At 58.0% G+C, this 18,799-nt stretch overlaps 3 protein-coding genes across 3 annotated transcripts; 1 reads left to right on the plus strand and 2 right to left on the minus strand.

Moving 5' to 3' along the window:
• Nucleotides 1–3: 3 nt before the first annotated feature.
• On the minus strand, nucleotides 4–7,408 carry EI24 (EI24 autophagy associated transmembrane protein). The gene is made up of 11 exons (XM_050323213.1): nucleotides 7,318–7,408; nucleotides 6,278–6,425; nucleotides 4,707–4,852; nucleotides 3,510–3,570; nucleotides 2,851–2,917; nucleotides 2,349–2,473; nucleotides 2,031–2,150; nucleotides 1,811–1,922; nucleotides 949–1,060; nucleotides 785–859; nucleotides 4–678 (listed from the first exon to the last, which is right to left on the minus strand). Exons 2-11 carry the CDS (start codon nucleotides 6,317–6,319, stop codon nucleotides 513–515), a joined length of 1,026 nt encoding a protein of 341 aa, XP_050179170.1. The 5' UTR covers nucleotides 6,320–6,425; nucleotides 7,318–7,408; the 3' UTR covers nucleotides 4–512.
• A 785-nt stretch (nucleotides 7,409–8,193) lies between these two features.
• FOXRED1 (FAD dependent oxidoreductase domain containing 1) lies at nucleotides 8,194–12,592 on the minus strand. The gene is given in 11 exon segments (XM_050322928.1): nucleotides 8,194–8,645; nucleotides 9,060–9,189; nucleotides 9,715–9,863; nucleotides 10,503–10,570; nucleotides 10,668–10,769; nucleotides 10,964–11,058; nucleotides 11,151–11,269; nucleotides 11,353–11,463; nucleotides 11,540–11,784; nucleotides 12,447–12,529; nucleotides 12,531–12,592. Coding segments are annotated over 11 exon segments (1,524 nt in total). The 3' UTR covers nucleotides 8,194–8,285.
• Nucleotides 12,593–12,749: 157 nt separating this feature from the next.
• On the plus strand, nucleotides 12,750–18,788 carry SRPRA (SRP receptor subunit alpha). The gene is made up of 14 exons (XM_050322989.1): nucleotides 12,750–12,914; nucleotides 13,486–13,569; nucleotides 14,367–14,530; nucleotides 14,630–14,790; nucleotides 14,920–15,073; nucleotides 15,533–15,683; nucleotides 15,824–15,930; nucleotides 16,095–16,213; nucleotides 16,465–16,551; nucleotides 16,647–16,819; nucleotides 16,907–17,120; nucleotides 17,197–17,360; nucleotides 17,472–17,570; nucleotides 17,794–18,788. The coding sequence occupies exons 1-14, from the start codon at nucleotides 12,795–12,797 to the stop codon at nucleotides 17,920–17,922; spliced, it is 1,926 nt and encodes a 641-aa protein (XP_050178946.1). The 5' UTR covers nucleotides 12,750–12,794; the 3' UTR covers nucleotides 17,923–18,788.
• Nucleotides 18,789–18,799: the final 11 nt, after the last annotated feature.

An 18,799-nucleotide genomic window follows, 5' to 3' on the forward strand; every position in this document is an offset into this window, starting at 1 on the left:
AACTCGTGGTTTCTCCGTTTTAATGTTTCAGTGTGAAAATACTAGAGAAAAGTTGATAAACCGGCCCAAAATATCCAAAGGGGTGTTTTGAACGTCATCACCGGTTCCTTCCCCGACCCGACAGAAACGGTACATGCACGGGGAGGGGGGGGGGGTTACACACTGTGCTCGACGGCAGCGGGGACTCCCAAAAATACCCGCCCCCCCCTCCCGCGACCTGAGTTTGGGCACATGGAGGGAGCGGGAAGGGGGACGAGGGGCAGCGGGAACACGGGGGGGACACCACGGCAGGACGGGGCGCGGGGGGTCCGCCCCACGGGCCCGGGGGCGGGGACATGGCACGGGAAAGGCGTACAAAAGAGTCGCTATAAAACAAGCGCGGGGCTCGACCCGGCCCCTGCACACTCACAAAGGTGTTAAAAACCCAGATATCCCCCCTGCCTCGAGACGCGGAACCCACAGCCACGCTGGGCACGGAGGGTCCCGTGGGGTCCCCCCTCCCCGGGGGGGGCTCAGTGCCCCGGAACGGCCGCGTGTTTGGCGGGGGAGGGTGAGGAGGAGGAGGAGGAGGAAGGAGAGGAGGAAGCACCACTCAGGGCGGACTGAAGGTAAACGGTCTTGTGAAAGAGTCTGTTGCTGAGGAAAACCACCAAGGAGAAGAGGCGGAGCTGGAAGTGGCTGCAAGGCAAGAGAGTCCGTCAGCTCCCGATGCCGGGAACGCCCCCACGGCGTTTTGGGAGCGGTGTTGGAGGGGTCAGCGGGGCTGGGAGGGGCAAATACTCACTAGGTTTTGCCGGGGGTCCTGGCTTCGTTGGCGCTGATGATGAAGAGAGGGAAAAGGATGGAAAAGAGGCAACCACTGCAAGGGAAAAATAAAATAAAATAAATCCGAGGCACTCGGTGGGTCTGGTGGGTGTCGGAGGAGGAGGGGCCGGAGTTCCTTCCCACCTGATGATGTAGGAGGACTGCATGGCCGTGAGGAACGCCAGTGGTAACCCGAAGCCGAAGTAGTAGGGCCAGTTCCTCTCGATGTTTGACAACCGTTGGTGCATTTCAATTCCTGCCGGGGGAAAAACCCCGTGGGAAGGGACCCACAGGGAGGAGAGACCCTCACTAAAGAACCACAGAACCGACTGGGCTGCAAAAGAGCTCCAAAATCACCAAGTCCAACCTGTGACCAACCCCCACCTTGTCCCCCAGCCTAGAGCACGGAGTGCCACGTCCAGTCATTCCTTGGACACCTCCAGGGATGGAGACTCCACCATCTCTCCTGGCAGCCCCTTCCAATGCCTGACAACCCTTTCCATTAAGAAATTCCTCCTGATGTCCAACCTGACCCTCCCCTGGCACAACCTGAGACCGTTTCCCCTTGTCCTGTCCCTGTCCCCTGGGAGCAGAGCCCAAACCCCCTTGGCTCCCCTCTCCTGTCAGGGAGTTGCAGAGCCAGAAGGTCCCCCCGAGCCTCCTTTTCTCCAGGCTGAGGCCCCCTCAGCTGCTCCTCATCAGATTTGTGCTCCAGCCCCTTCCCCAGCTGTGTTCTCCTCTCTGGACACGCTCAGCCCCTCAGTGTCTCTCCTGCAGTGAGAAAGCAGCACTGAATGTGCCTGAGCAGTGCCCAGCACTGCCCTGGGCCTGTGGCCACACCATGGCTGGGACAGAACGGGTGCCTTTGGCCTTCCTGGCCACCTGAGCACACTGCTGGCTCATGTTTACCCTTCAATCCGTATAAAAACTGATGGAAAATCAGCCCGATGCCAGAATTGGCCACTCCTGGAGCAGAGAAACCCCCAGTCCAGGTGAAGCCCCTCACCTTTGTTGAACCAGCGGTACTCAAAGCAGTAGAGCGAGTAGAGCAGCGACATGTGCAGGAGGCTGATCAGCTGCCCAACCAGGTCGATGGGGAACAGGCTCACGATCATCCCCTGGGAGGGAGAAGGAGCAGGGGACTGAGAGGGACTGGGGGGTTTGGGGGAACCACCACGGGGGGCACTCGGGGTGCAGCACAGCGGTTCCCTGGTGTCTCCCCTCACCTGGATGAGGAAGAGCGCCTGCAGCAGGAGGTTGAAGAGCATGTCTGCGATGATTTTGCTGACGCTGGGGAAGGGGTGAGGCTTCCTGCCCGACACCTCGAACGCCAGGTCCGCGATGTCCTGCCACAGAGGGGGGCTTGAGGAAAGGGGGCTCGAGAGGGGCTTCAGGGAAATTAAACCTGGGAGGATGTTACTGAGCTGCTTTTGCCTGCCCAGAGCCCACGGTGGGGAGGGGGTTTCATCTCGTGCCCCGACACCACCCAGTGAGGAAACTCCCCCCCGTTTGCCCAAGGCAGGGCCCAGGTTCCTGTCACCTACCTGGAACCAGATGGCATTGACAACCTTACTGAGCACAAAGAGGGGCAGGACCCAGAGAGCGCTGAAAATGGAGGTGAGGATGAACTCCAGCCAGGACCAGACATCGCCGTGTAAGGATGGGTCACCTTCGGGAGAGAGGCAGGGAGGACACGTGAGGAACCAGTGGAGGAGCCTCCAAAAGCTCCCTGGCACAGCCTCCAGGGAATTTCTCCTGACTGCAGTGCTTTAAATGTCTCTAAAAGCACATTTCCACCCACTTGCTTTTTTATTTAAATACAAAAATACACCGACAAATGTGTTTTGAGTAGTAAAACCCCCGGGCTGGATCCCCAACACACACAGGCTGTCAAGTGGGGTGATCCACGGCTGGCTTGTTCTGCTGAACAATTGGGGATGGGATGGGTTGGTACAGGGAGGAACAGCTCAATGGGTGTTGGGACCCCCAGAACTCATCAACATGGGTTGCTCAGCACCCCAAAATACCCGGGGGAAAGGCACCCACCAATGATCTGCGCCGTGACTGACTGAAGGACGGGGATGAACACTCGGTAGAACAAGAAGAGACTCAGCTGCAGGGAGAAACAAACAACAAGGGTTCTCAGTGGGGCTCTGCAGGGTCATTTCTGTGCTCCTGTGGCCAGGAATCCGAAGGCAGATGTGCCTCTCCTCCCCCAGTGATCCATAAACACAGAGGAACAAGGATCTCTGCTTAAATACAGCCACAATCTACGGCTGAGCACTTGAGCATCCCTTGTACTCTGCCCCAGTGTAATGGGAAAACAAAGCTGGTGATTTATGAGACAGTCTCCATTAGGATCAGCCTCATGACACAGCCACGGGAAGGTCAAAGCCAAGGAAATGTCTTTAGGACATCAATATCCAACTGGCAAAGCAGTATCCCAGGCTGCAGCAGAGCAGGATGTTTTGGTGGAGAGCGGGAAAAGCAGCTCATGGGTTCATGTGTGGGTCTCCTGAGCAAGCCTGTGGTCCTATATCCCAGAGTGAATCCCTTAAAATACAGCATTGGGATGGGAACACCCAGCAATTCCTGCAGCCACGCCAACAGCCCTCACCCCTCTCAGCACGAGGGCTGGAGCAGAACATGGGTTTTCACAGGGGTTTTAAAACAAAATACATGAAAAATAAAAAGTCTCCACGTACCCAGAAGACACCTCCGTTCCAGGCACAACACTGAAATATCCGGCTCACTATCCGGGGTTCACTGCAGGAGAGAGACCTGTTAATGTCCCAGCACCTGGACAAAGCTGCCCCACACCTGGGACACCTTGGAAGTGTCTCCAAGAGCCAGCTCCACCACAGTGCTGCACCTGATTTTATCCAAATGAGAATCCTGGAAGGAATCCCCACACAGACTCACACCAGGTCTCTACAAGATTTACAGCAGGGAGACTTTCAGCCTTTATTAACTCCCACAATCTGCACTGAAATGGAAGAAAAGCAAAGCTTTCTTCCAGATTTTTAAGCATATATTGGAGATCTCAGGCATCATTCTCCTTAAACTCTTGCCACAATAAAATTAGAGAGTTTGGGGTGTTCTTTGGTCTCAGCAGAGACTGTTTCAGCTCAGGGTGCTTTTGGTGTGGCTATTTGGACATGCAAGAGCAGCTCTGTGGGACTCTGCAGCACTTCCCCAGTCAGCTCCTGCTACCAAAGGGACTTTGTTACAATGAAAACCAGCAAAATTCAGCTGTTCAGTGCCTCTAAAATTTATATTATTCCTCAGGGGCAGCCCATGTGTGAAACCTTAAGGAGGACTGAGATCAAGGGAGAGTCTTCTTTGCCCTTTCAGCCAGCCTACCACCCAGCTGGGCTGAAAAATTGGGAAGTGTCTCAGACATTCCCCAAAACACCGGGTGAGGTGCCAGCCCAGTGTAATCAGGGCAGCAGAGACACATCCCAGAGCAGTTTGGGAGTCAGACATGGGAACAGATGGTCTTTGCTCCCACGTGGAGATAATTCTGGCATTTCCAGAGCCACTGAGATTCTGCAGCTCCACACGCCGCAGGCCTGGGGAAAAGAGATGGATCTGAGCTGCAGCTTCTTCCCTGATCCTATGACTACCAGAAAAAACAACGGGTCTGCAGCGGCACGAGGATTCAGGAGGAAAAGAAACCCGCAAATCCACGTTCTTTCAGTGTGCACAGCTCCACACCTTCCAGTGGCAATTCAAACTAATTATCAAACAACATAAAAGGCCCGACTTCTTATCTCACAGCTCCAGCTCCATTACCCAGTGGAAAAAGGGAGTTTCACGCCACGTTCTTCCCATTTATTGGCTCTGGCTACCCGAGGGGAAGGGAATGACCCCATTTCTGACTCGCTGGGCCCTGCACTCACTTCTCTTGCTTCTTCTCTTCCATGTGAAACCTCCGCTGGGCCAGCGCGCTGTTGGCTCTCCTGCGCCTCTGCTCTTCCCTTTTCTGCTGGATCCGGGCGTCCAGCTTGGAGATGGTGCAGATGCCCCAGATGGAGTCCTTAATTCCCTGCAGCACAAGGAGAGAGGAGGAATAGGATGTGCCATCAGAGCCCTCCTGGTTCCACGGCTGGCCCAGCTCCCTGGGTGAGCAGCACCCGGCTCAGCCAGAGCCAAGGCCTGGAGCAGCAACACCACCTCCTTTCCATGGCCTGGTGACCTAAATCACTGCTCATTCCAGCATCTCCAGGAGCAGCAGTGATTTCTCTGTAAAGGTGTGATTTCTCTTCCAATCTGCACTATTTATAACCCTGGCAAAAGTGAAAGAGTCGGATCTCTCCCAGCCCTGTCTGGCAGGAGGACCCTCATCCCCTGCCAGCACTTAGAGGCCAATAAAGTGGAATTACACAAATATTTGGGATGTGCAAAGTCTGACTGTACATACGGGTTTGATGCTCATTCCTTCACAAATAAAAGCATCTGTCCTCATCAGAAACATCCTCCCACCAGCCACATCAGTGCCAACCTGTTACCAGGAATGTACCCAGAAGTTTTCCTTCACTCAACGTAGGGAAGATGTTGTGGGAGCACCAGGAAAGGACAGAACTCCTCCCTCCAGAGGTGTCTGATCAAACCCAGCGAGTTTCCCAACACAAGTTACTTCTGGGCGTGAGCTGTTGCTCAGTGCCACAGCACAGTTTTTAAGGCTCTATTTACCCCTGGGTGATGGAAGGTAGGTGGGAGCAGCAAGGTCACACAGCCTTTATTGCTGGGACAGAGCTGCCATGGTCATAGTTATAATATATTATTAACATATAATATCATAGAGATCATATTATATACTATTAATATATATTATATAATTCTAAAATATTATATATATGGCATGATAGTATCAATAATATTACTTTTTGTATATTAAATATAATCAACTGTAATATTAACAGTAATATTAACATAATGTATATATTAACATATATCAATAGAGTATTTATATATTATATATGTAAAGTATCTGATATATGAAATGTATAGTATGTTTTATATATATTTTATACATACTATATGTATGTATCATACATTTTACTTATATATTTTATATGTATATTTTGTACACATTACACATTTTACTTATATTTTATATATTCTATATTTCATATATATGTTTTATATAGTATATATTTTATTTATTTATATTTTAATATATGGATAATATATCTATTATTTATATACTTCATGTATAAACTTTATATGTATTATACAGTTTATATATATTATATATTATGTGTATATATATTTTTATATATTATACATTTTAATAATGAAAATTAGTATGATAACAACAACATATTATACAGTGATTTGTGCCCAAGGGAAACCTGTCAGAGCTTCAGCAGCAACAGACACACCAAAGAACGCTGTTAAAATACACCTGGAGCCCCTTTCCCTTCAAATCCCGGGAAGGAAGGTGCTCCCGCAGGGGCGGGGAGCTCACCCTGACGAGGTCATGAAGGAAGGTTCTCACGCTGTCGGCCATCTCGACTCCAGCATCACCTCTGCTTCCCAAACTATCAGCTACAGGGACAGGGGGAGAGCCGGGCCCAGGCCTCTCTCATCCTGGAGAGACGGGAAACAGGTGGAGCCTGCGGGAGGGGAACACCGCGGGAATCACAGCTCCAATCGCAGCTCCCACAGCACTCCCGGCACTCCCACCCTCCTCCAAGGGGCCCGCGAGCGGCCCCGTCCCGCTCCTTCCGCAGGGTGCGCGGGACAGCCCTTGGAAAGCACCACAGGAACAAAAACAAGGGAATCCAAGGGAAAAACTGGAGCTCTCCCACCAGGACTGACCCTCTCACCGCTCCCCGTGGGAGCTCCCGGCGGCCCCGGAGCCACCAGCCCCGGCACGGCGGGGCACGAACAACTACAGATAGTTATTAAAAAAGGGGGGTATTTTGGTTATTGCGAGTCGAACCCCGGCGGGGCCTGAGCCGCGGGGCCGGGACCGCCCTGCGGGTTTCCCGAGGAGTTACCCCCGGCAGAACCCGCTCCCGCTCGGGGGGGTTCGTGGGCCCCAGAACGGGGGGGGCACATTGTACCCCAGGGCTGCTCCCCGCGTGTGTGTGAGGCGGGAGCTCTCCCGTTCCCTCCGGGATGGTTTCCCCGGGCTGTCCCCGTGTGTGTCCCCCCCGCTCCCCCCGGGCTGTCCCCGTGTGTGTCCCCCCCGCTCCCCCCAGGCTGTCCCCGCGTGTGTTCCCCCCGCACCCACCGGGCTGTCCCCTGTGTGTCCCCCCGCTCCCCCGGGCTGTCCCCGCGTGTCCCCCCTGCTCCCCCGGGCTGTCCCCTGTGTGTCCCCCGCACCCCCGGGCTGTCCCCGTGTGTGTCCCCCCCGCACTCACCGCGCTGTCCCCGCGTGTGTCCCCCCAGTTCCCCCCGGGCTGTCCCCGCGTGTGTCCCCCCCGCACTCACCGGGCTGTCCCCGTGTGTGTCCCCCCCGCTCCCCCGGGCTGTCCCCGTGTGTGTCCCCCCCGCACTCACCGGGCCGGGCCGGGGCGGACGGGCGGGACGGGCCCGGCTCACACGGCCCGGCCGCGCCCACCGCGCATGCGCCGCGCACGGGCACTGCTGCGGCCCCACCCCTCTACCACAGGCCCCGCCCCCAGCACAAGCCCCGCCCCTCTGGCGGTGGACACGCCTCTCTGGCGGCAGCGGCGCCTTCCCCCGCACTGCGCGTGCGCCACTTCCCGCGCACCGCCCCGGTGCCCCCTCCGGCCGTGCTGCGCCTGCGCGCGGCGGCCGCCCCGCCGCCAGGGGGCGCCACGTGCGGGGAGGGAGAGATGGGACCGCTGGGGGGAGAGTGGGAATAGTGCGGGATAATGGGGATAGTGTGGGATAACTGGGAGATAATGGGGATAACTGGGACATACTGGGAAAAACTGGGGATTAATGGGGATAGTGGGAGATCCTGGGGATAAGGGGGAGAACTGGGGGATAATGGGGATAGTGGGGATAGCTGGGAGATACTGGGGATAGCTGTGGGATACTGGGGTTAACTGGGGCTGAGGGATACTGGGAATAGTAGGGGATAATATGGATAGTGGGAGGATAACTGGGGCTGAGTGCTCTGGGGGATACTGGAGACACTGGGTCTGGGAGTATGGGAACACAGCAGGGATACCGGGGGAACGGGGGATACTGGGGACACTGGGGGGATACTGGGGACAATGGGACTGGGATTATGGGAACATAATAGGGACACTGGGGGCATACTGGGGACACTGGGGCTGGGGGTATGGGAACATGGTGGGGACACTGGAGGGAATGTGGACACTGCAGCTGTGGGGGCACACTGGGGACACTGGGACCAGGACACGGGCAGCGCCGGTGGGGGCAGCACGACAGCTCTGCATGCCATTAACTGTTCACCCAGCCCGTTTATTCCTCCAGGACGCTCACCCAGCCGGGTGGGGGTGCCAGGCCGTGCCCCACGTCCCCCTCCCCGCCCGTCAGACCACGCCGCGCTCCCGCAGGGGCTCGCCCTGCTCCAGCCGGGCCCAGCCCAGGCGCCGCAGGTCCAGGCTCTCGAAGCGGCCCCGCACCACCAGCTCGGCCAGGGCCCTGCCCGCGGCGGGCGAGTGCTGCAGGCCGTGCCCGCTGAAGCCCGCGGCCACTAGCAGGTTCTCCAGCCGCGGGTGCGCGCCCAGCACCCCGTTGTGGTCGAAGGTGTTGTAGTCGTAGTAGCCGGCCCAGGCCCCCCGCACCCGGAGGGACTCGAAGGACGGCACCCTCCGCGCCAGCCGGGGCCACATCTGCTCCTGGAAGTAGTCGTGGTCCACAGACAGCTCGCTGGGATCCGGCTCTTCCTCCTGGGAGACGCAGAGCGGGGCGGGTTTAGTTGTAGATACCCCTGGAGGAGGATTTAGAGCCAGGAGGCTGGAGCTTGGTTCGCTCTCCTGCCCAAGGAGAGGCACCTTCCTCAAACATAGTTAGGTGGTTTTCTTAACTCCTGCGTTCCAGGGGAAGCTTCCAGGCTCCCTCCCTTGGTATGAGGAGAGATAAACCCTCACTGATGTTTTTTTTGGGGGGGCAGCGATGATAAAAGGCAAGGAAGAAAGGAGCAGTGTGTCTTTCTTGGGCACTGTCAGGAATTTTCCATTGTGAGCCCAGGGAATACATTTTCCTGGAATCCTTCCGTTGCCTGACATTTCGGGGGTACCTTCATCACAGGGCTGATAAAGAATGGGGGGGGTGAGTGGCCTGGGGGCCCCCTCTGGGCTCACCTCGGGGGGGCTCATCCCGCCCAGGTAGTTCCCGGCGATCCCGTCCCGGCGGAAATAAGTGCCTGAGGTGTCCACGAGGAAAGGGCAGGAGAGCCCAGGGCCATCCGGGCAGTGCCAGGTGAACACGTACCTGAGGAACCCCCCAAAAAATAGGGTGAGGGGTGCTGCCCCCACCCCCCATCTTAGGGGCTGGGATGTGGAGACCCCCCCCCAAAAAATAACATCAAGGGGTCACAGCACTCCTGGAGACAAGGGAGGGGCTGGAACTGGAGGCACTGGGGGGATAATGGGAGCCCCAGGGTGCAACACCCCCTTTCCAAAAAAAAAAGACTAAGGGAGTTCACTCTCCCTCCTTGAGGATGGAAGATGGTGGGATGCAAGCCCCCCACCCCAAAAATAAAGCATCAAAGGGGTCCATCCCTCCACCCCCTTGAAGATGGAGGGGTGGTGGGTGTCAGGATGACTACCCCAAAATAAACCCGAGGAGTCCCTCCCATGACAGAGGGGTGGTGGGTGCTGAGGTACCCCTCAAAACAGCACCAAGGGGTTTACTCCCCCTGGAAAAAGGAGAAGGGCTGGGATGTGCCCCTACTCTGACCCACAACAGAGGGTGCACTGCCAGGCTGTGCCCCCCCTCCATGAGCCCCCCAAATACCTCTTCCTGGGCTGGATGGGCAGGGGGGGCTGGCACAGCTCCCTGGGCAGCCCCTCAGCCTCCAGCAGCTTCCCGGCCCAGGCGCCCGCAGCGTTGACCACAATGGAGCAGGCGACAGGCTGGTACTCCAGGCTGTCTGGCATGTAGATCTGTGAGCAGTGGGAACAGACTCAGTGTTCTGTCCCAGGAGCACGGGCAGGGCCAAGGGCAGAACTACTTTTGCAGTAGTTTGGCCTCAAGGCCTTTGTCCAGGTGGCCAAGGTCCACTTTGTGGGTCTCCTGTGGCAGAAATCCCCAGTGATAACTGAAATACTTGTGGAGAGTCATGGATCACCGGCCCTCCGGCCATCTGATCCAGCACAGGCCTGCTTTGCACAGACTTGCTGCCACTGATGGATTCTGTGAGCTCTCTTCTCATTTCATAAAACCTACGTGTGCCACACACAACCAGGTAACATTTCAGCTGCCTCAATATTTCTCAGAAAAGGCTGGGAGACATCCCAGCAGTGACTCCCACCCTTAATAACCCCTCCAAACAACACACATGATCTTCCTTCTTCCTGGGCAGCTGCCACGACTTGGGCAGCCCAGATGATGCCCCCAAGTGCAGTCTGTGCACAGAGCCAAGATCCACACCTGGCTTCACCCAAGGCCCCTCTGAAGGGCTTTACCCTTTACCCAAGGCCCCCCGAGTTTTGGGGAGGTCACAAAGACACAAAGACACACAGACACACACAGACGCAGACACACAGACAGACACACACAAACACAGACACACAGACACTCACATGAACGTATTTGATGCGCGCAGACTCCGCTGATAGCGGGATCGCGTTGTTGGCTGAGGTGACAAAAGCTGGAGGATTTTGGGTTAAGGTGGAGGGTCCTGGGGGTGGTGGTCCCCAGTGGATGTCCCAGTGGACCCCACTGTGCCCACCCCCTCCATTCCTCACCTCGCACCTCCCCGCAGCAGTTGTGGACCCCCAGGGACGTGGCTTTGCGCCGGAAAGCGTTGAGGAGGGTCCAGGGATCGAACCAGCCTTCATCCTCCAGGCCTGGGGGGGACAAAGGTGGAGGGGGGGAGGCACTGTGGGGTGACCCCCCCCTAAAAAATGTGGTTTGGAAGGGGCTGGACCTCCCATAAATAAAGCCAGGAATGCAGGAAGCACCCAGCAGGGTGGGGATATAGGGTGGTGATGGGGGTAAGGACGGGTGTTAAGGGGAGGTCCCCACACCAGCCCCCACATACCATAGGATGCCACTGCCACATCCTCCGTGTTTATCCAGGGGAATTTCTCCTTCAGCTGGGTGGGGGACAGCAGGGCTACCTGTGCCCCTTCCTCCCTGGAGACAGCCAGCAGGTGGAGGGGGGGTTCAGGATGACCCCCACCCTCCCCAGAATCCCCCTGGTGTGGGGGCCTGTGTGTGTCCCCCACCTCTGGAGCTGCACAGTGGCCTCCAGCTCAGCAGCGTCCTCCAGGGAGGCCAGGAACAGGTACCCCGAGGGCTGGAACTGGATGTCAATGGGGGGCTCATTGGGGACCCCGAGGTACTCCTTGAGGAGAGGAGGAGACCCCGGTGAGCAGGGCTGGACCCCCCAAACCCCTCCCCCCCGCCCCCACAAGCAGCCCCACGCACATTGATGTCGCGCAGGAAGCTGGCAGAGAACCGGGACATCTGGATGTTCTCCGGCAGGGAAAACTGCTGCCGGATCCCCCCCGCCGACAGCACCGTGGAGGCTCTGGAATACTGACACGGAGGACACCCCTCAAAATCAGGAGGGGCTCAGGGGGGTCCCGCCCTGCCCCGGGAGGGGGTGGCTCACCGTGGGGTCCCGCTCCACCACCAGCACCCTCATCCCGTGCCGCCGGAACCGGCCCTCCAGCACCTTCAGCCAGTAGGCCACGGACCAGCCCACCACGCCGCCCCCCACCACCACCACGTCGGCCTCGTCGGGGGGCCGGGGGTCGGGGTGGATCCCCGGGGGCAGCCAGCTCCCCCAGGCGCTGCCCGCGGCCGGCACCTGATCCCTCAGGGTCTGCCCCAGGCGCCCCAGGGTCTGCCCCAGCTCTGCCGAGACACGGGGGGGCTGCCAGGCCTGGGGGGCACAGCTGGCAGCCCCCCCGGGCACCCCAGGACCCTCTGCATCCCCTGGGACCACCCCAGTACCATCTGGGACCACTCCAGTACCCTCTGCATCCCACAGGACCACTTCAGTTCCCTTTCACAGTCCCCCGTATCCTCTCCACACCCTGAGACCACCCCAGTTCCCTCTGGGACCACCCCAGTTCCCTCTGTATCCCCTGGACCCCCCCATTCCTTGCATTCCTTTGACCCATTCCCAGCAATCCCACACCCCGACCCTCCCTTCATTCCCCCCGGGATCCCTCCATAACCACTCCAATGAGCTCCACATTCCCAATGACCCTCCATTCCCAGCACCCCCCCTATTCCCTGTGACCCTCCATCCGTTTCACCCCCTCCCCGTTCCCAGCGATCCCAACACACCCTGACCCCCCCCTCCATTCCCCCAGGACCCCTCCATACACCCCCATAACCCCTCCATCGCCCCCAGCGACCCCTCCATTCCCAATGACCTCCTACCCCGGGGCACCCCATTCCCTGGAACTCCGCAATCCTTCCACCCCTCCCCATCCCCAGCGACCCCCACGCCACTACCCCGTACCCCCAAAACCCCCGCTGCGGACCCCAGGGCCCCCCTCTCTCCTCACCGCGGAAGAAATCAGCGCGGCGCGGTGCGGCGGTGCGGAGGGCCCTGCTCGGACCCCGCTCTTGCCGGGGGCCCCCGTGTCCCCCATGGGAGTCTCCCCGCGCCCCCCGCCACCCTTTGCCCGAACGCGCGCCCGCACCGCAGCATGGCCACGCCCCTTTCCCGTAACCACGCCCCCTCCCCGCATAGCCCCACCTCTTTCCCTGAAACCACGCCTCCTTCCATATAACCACGCCCCCTCCGTGTTGTAACCGCGCCCCTTCCCCTCAGCCCCGGGCGGAGGGGGCGTGGCTTCCGGCGGAAGGGCGGGGCAGAGCGACGTGTGCGGCCGGCCGGGCCCGGCGCCGCCATGCTCGACTTCTTCACCATCTTCAGCAAGGGCGGCCTCGTCCTCTGGTGCTTCCAGGGCGTGCGCGGGCCCGCCGCCACCGCCCCCGTCAACGCGCTCATCCGCTCCGTGCTCCTGCAGGTCCCGGGGCTGGGGGGGACAGCGAGGTTGGAGCTGTCTTTCCCCCAAACAGGCAGGTGGTCTCGCCCATTCCGGGGGCGGGAGAGGGGAATGGGCGAGACCACCCGCCTGTTTGGAGGGGGAATGGGCGAGACTGCGGGTGTGGAGGGAGGAGTGGGATCAGCTGTGGGGAGGGTGATGGGGCTGGGAGCGTGTGGGGAGGGGAGGATAAGGGAGACCGTGTACCTGGTTGGGGGAGCGGGGGTGGGACTGGGACCACCCACCAGGGGCGGGAGGAGCGGTGGGGCCGGTGATCGGAGAGGGGGAGTTCGGGTGAGCCTACACGGCTGGGGAGGGGGGAAAGAGGGGACTGGGACCACCTACCTGTTGGGGGTGGGGGGAGGAACAGGTGGGACCACCTGTCTGGGGGGCACAATCACCTCTGGGGGGAAGGATGTGGCCACCTGCCGCGGGATCACCTGTAAGGGATGCTGTGCACCACTTTTGGGGAGGGAGCGTGGCAGGGATGAAGGGGGTTGGGGGCTGTCTCTGTGCTGCTGGCACCTCGCTTCTGACAGCTCCTCTCCCCCAGGAGCGAGGAGGCAACAACTCCTTCACCCATGAGGCCCTCACGCTCAAGTACAAACTGGACAACCAGTTTGAGCTGGTGTTTGTGGTAAGAGACCCCCCCAGGCACCCCCAGCGTGGCAGGGGGGTCCCTCCAGCCTCCTGGGATGCCCCCAGACCTGAGGGAGGGGGATTGTCCCAGAACAGAGAGGGGAGAATTCCTGGTGTGTTGTGGTTTAGGCAAACAGCTGTTCCCATTGACTGGGGCTGCACCTTGGCTCCCAGACTGGTTGGCCCCTCTGGCTGTGGGATTTTGGGGGGTATGGTAAAGGTCTTGCCATTCCTGGCTCTGGGAGGGTCTCAGGGGGGCTGAGCAGTGCCCCCAGCACAGCCAGGCTCCCCACAGCAGGTGGGCACGGGTGTCTCTCAGCCCTTCACCGCTGGGGGAGCAGCTTATTTTAATCATCTGCAACAGGATTAAAACTAATCAAACCTCAAATAGAACCTACAGCCTCGTGAAACTTCACTTTTCCCAAAGTTATTTAAAAATACCCTCGGAAAGGTGCCGCCCCCTTGTCTTTACAGAGCATTTAATGCTCTCCCTTTCAGTCTGCCCGCTCCTTATCTCCATAAATCCACACAAGCTTTCCTGTGGACTTAGAGATAAGCAAAAGGTTCTCTGCCCCGGTGCCACGTGTCTTTGTTGCCATGAGACAAGCCCGTGTGTGTTGGTGCTGCCCCTGGGCTGGTTTTTACCTTTTTGGGGGCATTTTAAATCTTGGGAAGGCAGAGCAGAAAGTGCAGCCTGGAGCTTGCCCACTCTGAATTAAACAGGGAGGATTTTGCTCCCTTGCTGCTGTTCAGTGAGCAGGGAGTGCAGTGTCTGTTGTCTGTGTCCCTGGGCAGGTGGGCTTCCAGAAGATCCTGACTCTAACCTACGTGGACAAGTTGATAGACGATGTCCACAAGGAGTTCAGAGACAAGTACCGCAACGAGTTCCAGCAGAAAGGGGCCCTGGGCCTCCTAAATGGCACCTTTGATTTTAAAGATGACTTCATGCGCCTCCTCCGGTACCACACCCTGATTTTTGTGTTAAATGTCTGTTTTGAGCAGAGCTGGGAGGGGGGGAAAAGAACTGGAATCCAGGCTAATGGGTCACCTTCCCGCAGGGATGCAGAGGAGAGCAGCAGAGTCCGAGCTCCCACGGTAATGAAGACGTTTGAGCAGTCTCTGAAATCCCAGAAGACTGTCAAGTGTATGATCGAAACCCGGGGGGAGAAACCAAAGGAGAAGGTCAAGAACAAGAAGAACAAAGGTTCCAAAAAAGAGGGTGAGTTGATGGGGAAGATAAATGGGGGGAAGGGGGGTCGGAGAATATTCCAGAGCTCTGTGTTCCAGCCTGTGCTTTCCCAGCCCGCTTGGAGCTGGTTTAAGCTCATGTGGGGGCTCTTCCCATCAGGAACTGAAGCTGCTGCAGCACCCAGTAAAGCATCCGGGGGTGACAAACAGCCCCCAGCAGCAGGGGAGAAGGAGGAGCTGACCAAGGATGAAATCCTGCAGAAGAACCGGGAGGAATTCTTCAGGAGACACATGAAAGCCGGGGAGAAGTCCAGGTGGGTGATGAGAGCACAGTCACTCAGACTGTGCTTTCAACATGGCTGAGTCTCTCCTTTTGGTGACCCCTGGAAGTCAGACCTCGCTTTCCTGGACCTTATTTCCTTTTCCTTATTTCTCTCCTTGCTGGAAACTGTGGGAGAGGGCAGCTGGGGGGTTCTGAAGGGGAAATAAAGCTTGCGAAAGACCTAGAAACCCAGCGTGTGCCTGGGAGACGTCAGACCTGTCCTGAGTGAGCAGACAGCAGCAATGCATCAATGCCAGGCTTGAGGGGAACCAGGGCCATACAGGGTTAAAGTTCAGAAATATAAACTCTGCAGACCAAATCAGCCAGGTTTAGCCTTAATTTCTGCCTTTTTGGGTAATGCAGGCTTTTATTTTCCACACCTTCTGAGGAGGCGATGGCTCTGCTCCCCTGCCCTGAACACAAGGCGTGTCCTGCTCTTTTGTCTCCTCAGATCTCCCAAGCCCGATGCACAGAAGGAGAAGGGGAAGAAGCCCCGGGTGTGGGATCTGGGGAACTCTAATGCCAAAGTACTGGATTACAGTAACTCCGCTACCAATGGCAGCGCTGAGGCCTGTCCTGTGGAGGAGTTCGACCCTGACATGGTGAGGGGAAGTCGGGGCACTCCGTGTTGTTCTGGGCTCAGCTGGGCGTTGTGAACCCAGCCCGGTCTCCACGGCTGGATGAGAAGGGATCAAACAGAGCTCTTGGCACCCAGCCCCTAAAGCCACTTCTCCCCTCCCAGGCCCTGGGGGACAAGAATCGGGAGCCCGGCCGCCTGTACGACCTGGAATATGAGAGTGAGGACGAAGCCGAGGAGGAGAAGGTTGTCCAGAACACTTCGAAACCCAGGTAAGGCTCCCACAGCCCCTGCTTGTCACACGGGCCTTGATTTCTCTCCTGTGACGCCTCCTCCAGTCTAACCAGTAACGCAGGAACTGCACACGCTGAATGGTGTGTTTGCCCACTTGCAACTTGCTCTCGAACCTCAAGGTACCTCCTCTGCTTCTCCACAGCACGAAGAAGGGTGGCCTGGGGGGCATGTTTGGCATGCTGAAGGGGCTAGTGGGCTCCAAGAGCTTGACGAGAGAGGACATGGACCCCGTGCTGGAGAAGATGAAGGATCACTTGATTGGTACGTCTGGATCTGCGGTGAGGTGGTTCCTTGTGCTCTTTTGGGAGGGCCTTGGTGTGGGTGACACTGATGTTTTGGGATGTTGCTGCCCACAGGAACTGTGGTGGGTTCCTGTTGCACCTCTTGCCAGTGCAGCAGAAGTGGGGCAGTGGTCAGGTCCGGAGGGGATCCTGAGCTCCATGCTTCCGTTGATACCAATGTCTGGCATGTGTAACCTCGGCAGCGCTGACTCCCCACTCTCTCTCTCAAAGCTAAAAACGTGGCAGCCGAGATTGCTGTGCAGCTCTGCGAGTCCGTGGCCAAGAAGTTGGAAGGGAAGGTGATGGGAACGTTCACCAGTAAGTGTTTGTGTGGCCTCCTGTGTGTGATCTGGAGCTCAGGAGCTTTCCCCAGGCATGAGTGGTCCTCTTTCCATCCCCCTGCCCCTCCCCAGCGGTGACCTCAACGGTGAAGCAGGCACTGCAGGAGGCCCTGGTGCAGATCCTGCAGCCCCAGCGCCGCGTGGATGTGCTGCGCGACGTCATGGACGCCCAGCGCCACCGCCGGCCCTATGTCGTCACCTTTTGCGGTGTCAACGGTGTCGGGAAGTCCACCAACCTGGCCAAGGTAGGGCAGGACCCTCCTGGATCCCGGGAGCGGCGTGACGGGGTCAGGCTGCGGCTGCCAACGCATCTGACGTGCTGCCACCCGCAGATCTCGTTCTGGCTCATCGAGAATGGCTTCAGCGTGCTCATCGCCGCCTGTGACACCTTCCGCGCGGGTGCGGTGGAGCAGCTGCGCACCCACACCCGGCGCCTCAACGCGCTGCACCCCCCGGAGAGCCACGGCGGGCGCACCATGGTGCAGCTCTACGAGAAGGGCTATGGCAAGGACGCCGCGGGCATCGCCATGGAGGCCATTTCCTACGGTAGGTGCGGTGCCGGGGGAGCCGCCGCCTCTCTCGCCGCCCCCCCATCCTTCACGGCCCTTCCCTGTCCCCTCAGCGCGGAACCAGGGCTTCGACGTGGTGCTGGTGGACACAGCCGGCCGCATGCAGGACAACGCGCCCCTCATGACCGCGCTGGCCAAGCTCATCGCCGTCAATGCGCCCGACCTGGTCCTGTTCGTCGGGGAGGCGCTGGTGGGGAACGAGGCTGTGGATCAGCTGGTGAGTCATGTGGAGGGTTTTGTTCCTGAGAGGTGGAGAAAAAACCTGGTTGTGTAGGTTTTACAGTGGTAGCACCGCAACTGCGTGTCTTGGATGTTCCTCTTCCCTCAGGTCAAGTTCAACAAGGCTCTGGCTGATCACTCCATGGCCCAGACGCCGCGGCTCATCGATGGGATCGTCCTCACCAAGTTTGACACCATAGATGACAAGGTAAGGAGCTGCTGAGGCGGCTCTGCACAGACCCTCTGATAGTGCCTGCAGGGGAGAGGCGGGAATTGTCGAACACAGGATGCTCCTGCGCTTCTCTCTCGTGTTTGACCCAAATTTAGCAGCGTGGTTTCCACATGTGGGGGATGAGTGTTTGCTGAGCTCCCTGACGGGTTCCCGAGGGGGAAGTGCCGTGTTTCAGGCGCTGCACGCTTGTCCCCGGCAGGTTGGTGCCGCCATCTCCATGACTTACATCACGAGCAAGCCCATCGTGTTCGTTGGTACCGGACAGACCTACTGTGATCTGCGCAGCCTTAACGCCAAGGCCGTGGTCGCCGCGCTCATGAAGGCCTGAGCCACCAAACCGCTGTGTGCAGACGTCCCAGAAGAACATGCTTTACCCCGTCACCGACTAGTCCTTCCCGTGTAGTGCAGAACAGAATGAAGGAATACCAGCACGGGGGTTACTTTTCTTGGATAAAGCCCCTTTTATCCAGCAAAAGCCCTGCCCTGGGTTCCTCCATTCTGTCCCAGTGATGCAGGCTCCCTGGTGGGGAGGCCGAATCCAGAGCTTTGTATTGTTCATGCTGCACGGGGGGTGGGCAGTGCCGGGGCCTGCTGTGCTTTTTGGGGGGTTTCAAGGCATTTTTTGAGCTGCTTTTGATTTTTAGGCCAGCTTAGGGAGGAGGCAGGAGGGACTTTGGCTTAGGGGCAGCGTTAGACCTGGCTGTTAATGTCGCTGCTCCCGGCAGCTCCACTGAAGCTGATAAACCAAAAAACAAAAAGGCAACAGCCTGTGCTGGGCTGGAGGGGAAATGCTAAACTGCCTTAAGGTCCTCCATTTCTGCCCTCACCAGGACTCCAGGGTCCCCAGACATCACATATTTGAGCAGGAGCTGGAGAGCTGTGGCAGCCGGGTGTGGAGGGGGAAGGCAGCAGTTCTGGCTCCTGCCTGCTGGCCTCAGCGGTACCTGCTAGTAAAAAGGAAATAAACCAAACCACATGAATACTGGAAGAGAATGGTGGCTGCTTGCTGCTTTCCTGCACCCTTTCTCCCCCCTCTGAGTGCCTCTTGATCCCGGTTGGAAGTGCTACACTGAATAATACAAAACTCTCTGACAATGTCTTGTAGCTCTGTATTGCAGATGTGCTCTAGTGCAATAAATTGAATGCTGTCTGCTAAGAGACATAATTTATATAAAATAAACTCCATAATTTGTTCTCTGTGTATA

Source organism: Myiozetetes cayanensis, unplaced genomic scaffold (genome assembly GCF_022539395.1).
Source record: "Myiozetetes cayanensis isolate MyiCay16 unplaced genomic scaffold, myiCay2020 scf29, whole genome shotgun sequence".
Lineage (NCBI taxonomy): Eukaryota > Metazoa > Chordata > Aves > Passeriformes > Tyrannidae > Myiozetetes > Myiozetetes cayanensis.

Coding starts and splice junctions, on each gene's coding strand:
- EI24 (XM_050323213.1), bottom strand. CDS start 6,319: ATGGCCGACAGCGTGAGAACCTTCCTTCATGACCTCGTCAGG. Junction 4,853..6,277: donor TCCTTCATGACCTCGTCAGG/GTGAGCTCCCCG, acceptor CTTGTGCTGCAG/GGAATTAAGGACTCCATCTG. Junction 2,918..3,509: donor GGAACGGAGGTGTCTTCTGG/GTACGTGGAGAC, acceptor TTCTCCCTGCAG/CTGAGTCTCTTCTTGTTCTA.
- SRPRA (XM_050322989.1), top strand. CDS start 12,795: ATGCTCGACTTCTTCACCATCTTCAGCAAGGGCGGCCTCGTCCTCTGG. Junction 15,684..15,823: donor AGGAGTTCGACCCTGACATG/GTGAGGGGAAGT, acceptor CTCCCCTCCCAG/GCCCTGGGGGACAAGAATCG. Junction 15,931..16,094: donor CAGAACACTTCGAAACCCAG/GTAAGGCTCCCA, acceptor GCTTCTCCACAG/CACGAAGAAGGGTGGCCTGG.